The sequence below is a fragment of the Buceros rhinoceros genome, unplaced genomic scaffold, assembly GCF_000710305.1.
Source record: "Buceros rhinoceros silvestris isolate BGI_N320 unplaced genomic scaffold, ASM71030v1 scaffold1486, whole genome shotgun sequence".
NCBI classification, from domain to species: Eukaryota; Metazoa; Chordata; class Aves; order Bucerotiformes; family Bucerotidae; genus Buceros; species Buceros rhinoceros.
The window spans coordinates 42,496-45,261 of record NW_010417032.1 but is presented as its reverse complement, the minus strand read 5'-3'; the positions used below and the strand labels follow the sequence as shown (position 1 = coordinate 45,261).

Genomic DNA, 2,766 nt, shown 5'->3' with positions numbered 1-2,766 from the left:
AAAGTGTGTATGTTTTGTTTTTGCTTTTGTTTCCCTTCCCCCCCCCCCGGCCTTTTTTTTTTTCCTGAGGGATTTTTCCTCTTTTTTTTCTCTGGCTCTTGTCACTGGAGTGCTCTCCTTATTTTGGGTCTGTATTAGGTATACAAGTTAATCTCATTCCAACACAAGTTAAGCAATTCTTTTGTAATGTTTACCAGGTGAGGGAAATGTGATTTAAGGTTGTTTTTTCAAAGGGAAAAAATAAGAAAAGAAATTGCTGTGTAGCTGTCTTAGTTCTCACTCATTTTCTTCTTTCCACCTCAAAATTTTGACTTGACATTTTGACAGCCCTGTATGGTCCCGTTTTCTTCTGTGCCCTGTATAGTGAATGATACTTCTCCCCTAGATGTACCTTAAAGGTAAAAAAAACCCACAGCCCAACAAACTCCACCTCTTACAATGTTCAAAGAGATGGCTTTTGTCTTACTGTCTACTGTCCGTTTGCTTCGGGCAGAGACTATATCTTCCATGTAGTGTCCAACACAAAATGGAATCCATATTCTTGTATAGACAATCTCATTAATAATAATTTTTATAGATATTGCTGAAACACTTCACTTCCTCCTTTGTGGAGCCTCAAATGGGAGTTGTCAAGAACAAATTGACCTTGTTCCGCGAAGTCCTCAAGAACTTTATGAGCTTACTTCTCTTATCTGGTAAGTTGTGCAACCCTAGGTTTTGGGACTGGCTGGCATGTTAAAAGCCCTATCTTCTCAAAAATGAAGGCAGTTTACAGCTTAGGACTTTACTGTATAATTCTATTAAAATACTCTTTCAACATTCTTCACAGTGAACTGATGCCTTGCCTGCCAAAAGAGGGAATCTTTGCTGTTGATACTATGCTAAAGAAAGGAAATGCGCAAAATACAGATGGTGCGATATGGCAATGGCGAGATGACAGGGGTCTCTGGCATCCCTATAACAGGATTGATAGTCGGATAATAGAGGTAGTAATTCCACACACTTGTGCAGTGATGTTTTTTTAAACATGCATACGGTTTTACAGCTTTGCAAATATCAGCCTTGTTCTTTCTGAGTAAAAGCATATAAATGTCCTCAAACCTCCTGCTCTAATAGTGCACTGTTTTGGTATTCAGTAATGGCTGAACTGTTTTTATTGTATTTCCGTCATTGTTTTTCCTACTGTGTTTGCCCCTCTCCTGACCTTTCATATAGCTTCCTATGTGTTAGGGATTTATCACCTTTTAACCTTTTGCTTGTTTTTAGGCAGCTCATCAGGTTGGTGAGGATGAGATAAGTCTGTCTACACTTGGGCGTGTCTATACTATTGATTTTAACTCTATGCAGCAAATAAATGAAGATACTGGAACAGCACGTGCCATTCAGCGAAAACCAAACCCTTTAGCCAATACTAACACTAGTAAGTACAGCTTAGGAGATAATTGGTGTCTCTAGCTATGGCTAATATATCATAGAATAACAGAATGATTTCGGTTGGAAGGGACCTAGGTCATCTAATCCAACCCAGTGTATGCTGGGTTATGCAACCTGTATTTTTTTTAGGGTTTCTCTGGAACATCTGATTTATGTGAATAAAGACAGCTCTACAACAAAACTCAAACTGCTGAAATGTATGAACATGTAAACTCTTTTCCTGAGAACTGAAAATGCATTAATTTGGGAGGGGAGCTTGGGGGTGTTACTGGAGTGGGATTTTCTGAAACGGTTTTGTTCATACAGCTCTTTATTTAATGAAGAGTGTGTGAGGACTTCTTATTATTGTATAGAAATATGCAAGAAAACTGAAGAAAAAACATTTAACTCCTTGAAAGAGGAGTATTTGTTCCTACATTCTTGCTATCAGTTCCACTTCTGCTTCTTAAATTATATCTTTTGAATTAAAGATTTTAACTTAATTCAGCTTTAACAAAAGAAAACACTCAGGAGAGATGCAAAGAACTGTGTCGTGATTTATTGCACAATTTCATAGGTGGACATTCGGAGTTGAAGAAGGATGATGCTCGAGCACAACTAATGAAAGAGGACCCAGAACTGGCAAAATCCTTTATCAAAACATTGTTTGGTGTTCTTTATGAAGTGTACAGTTCTTCAGCTGGACCTGCAGTTAGACACAAGTGCCTTAGAGCAATTCTTAGGATAATTTATTTTGCTGATGCTGAACTTCTGAAGGATGTGCTGAAAAACCATGCAGTTTCAAGGTGGGTTCGTTAACTATTGTGAATGAAACAGATTTTGAGCTTACAGCTCAAACTTGTGATTTTTTTTTTTTCTTAATTACCTTTTTTGGAGAAAATTTTACTTTTAGACCTTTATTTTCTGAAAGCTGAGGCTGCCAGCTTTTCAGGGTTTTTTTACATTTTAGATTTTGCAGTAGGTGCCAACATTAGGTGGTGTTACAAGGGCTGCTCCGAAAGTGATGCCTCCTGTTCTATTATGTTGGCCCTCGATGTCAGAGGCAGATGTTGGTGGTTTGGCAGTAGAGCTTGAATCTGCCTGCCAACATTCAGGTAAGTTTTGTTGCTGTGCGACAGACGGCAGCAGAGGGGCAGCCTGACAGAACGGTGTCTGCCATGGAAGCGCGTATGAAACAAAGCTGTGTAACCAAATTCCTCCATGTGGAAAAAACTGCAGCCATGGACGTTCATTGATGCTTGCTGAACGTTTATGGAGACCAAACAGTGGGTGTCAGCACAGCAAGGCAGGGGTGGCACGTTTCAACAGGAGAGGCAGTGGCGGTGGGGGCCC

General features: G+C 39.6%; 1 protein-coding gene across 4 annotated transcripts in view; it reads left to right on the top strand.

The window, feature by feature from the left end:
• The window catches only part of TRIP12 (thyroid hormone receptor interactor 12), a 59,711-nt gene that overhangs the window by 29,583 nt on the left and 27,362 nt on the right, over positions 1-2,766 (top strand). For 2 of the 4 annotated variants that reach the window (XM_010138030.1, XM_010138032.1), the window contains 4 exons: positions 578-695; positions 830-986; positions 1,348-1,420; positions 1,991-2,219. In XM_010138030.1, coding sequence (XP_010136332.1) covers positions 578-695; positions 830-986; positions 1,348-1,420; positions 1,991-2,219 — 577 coding nt within the window. Of the gene's footprint in view, positions 1-577; positions 696-829; positions 987-1,266; positions 1,421-1,990; positions 2,220-2,766 lie in introns of all 4 variants that reach the window. The other 2 variants (XM_010138033.1, XM_010138031.1) reach the window with 1 other exon arrangement.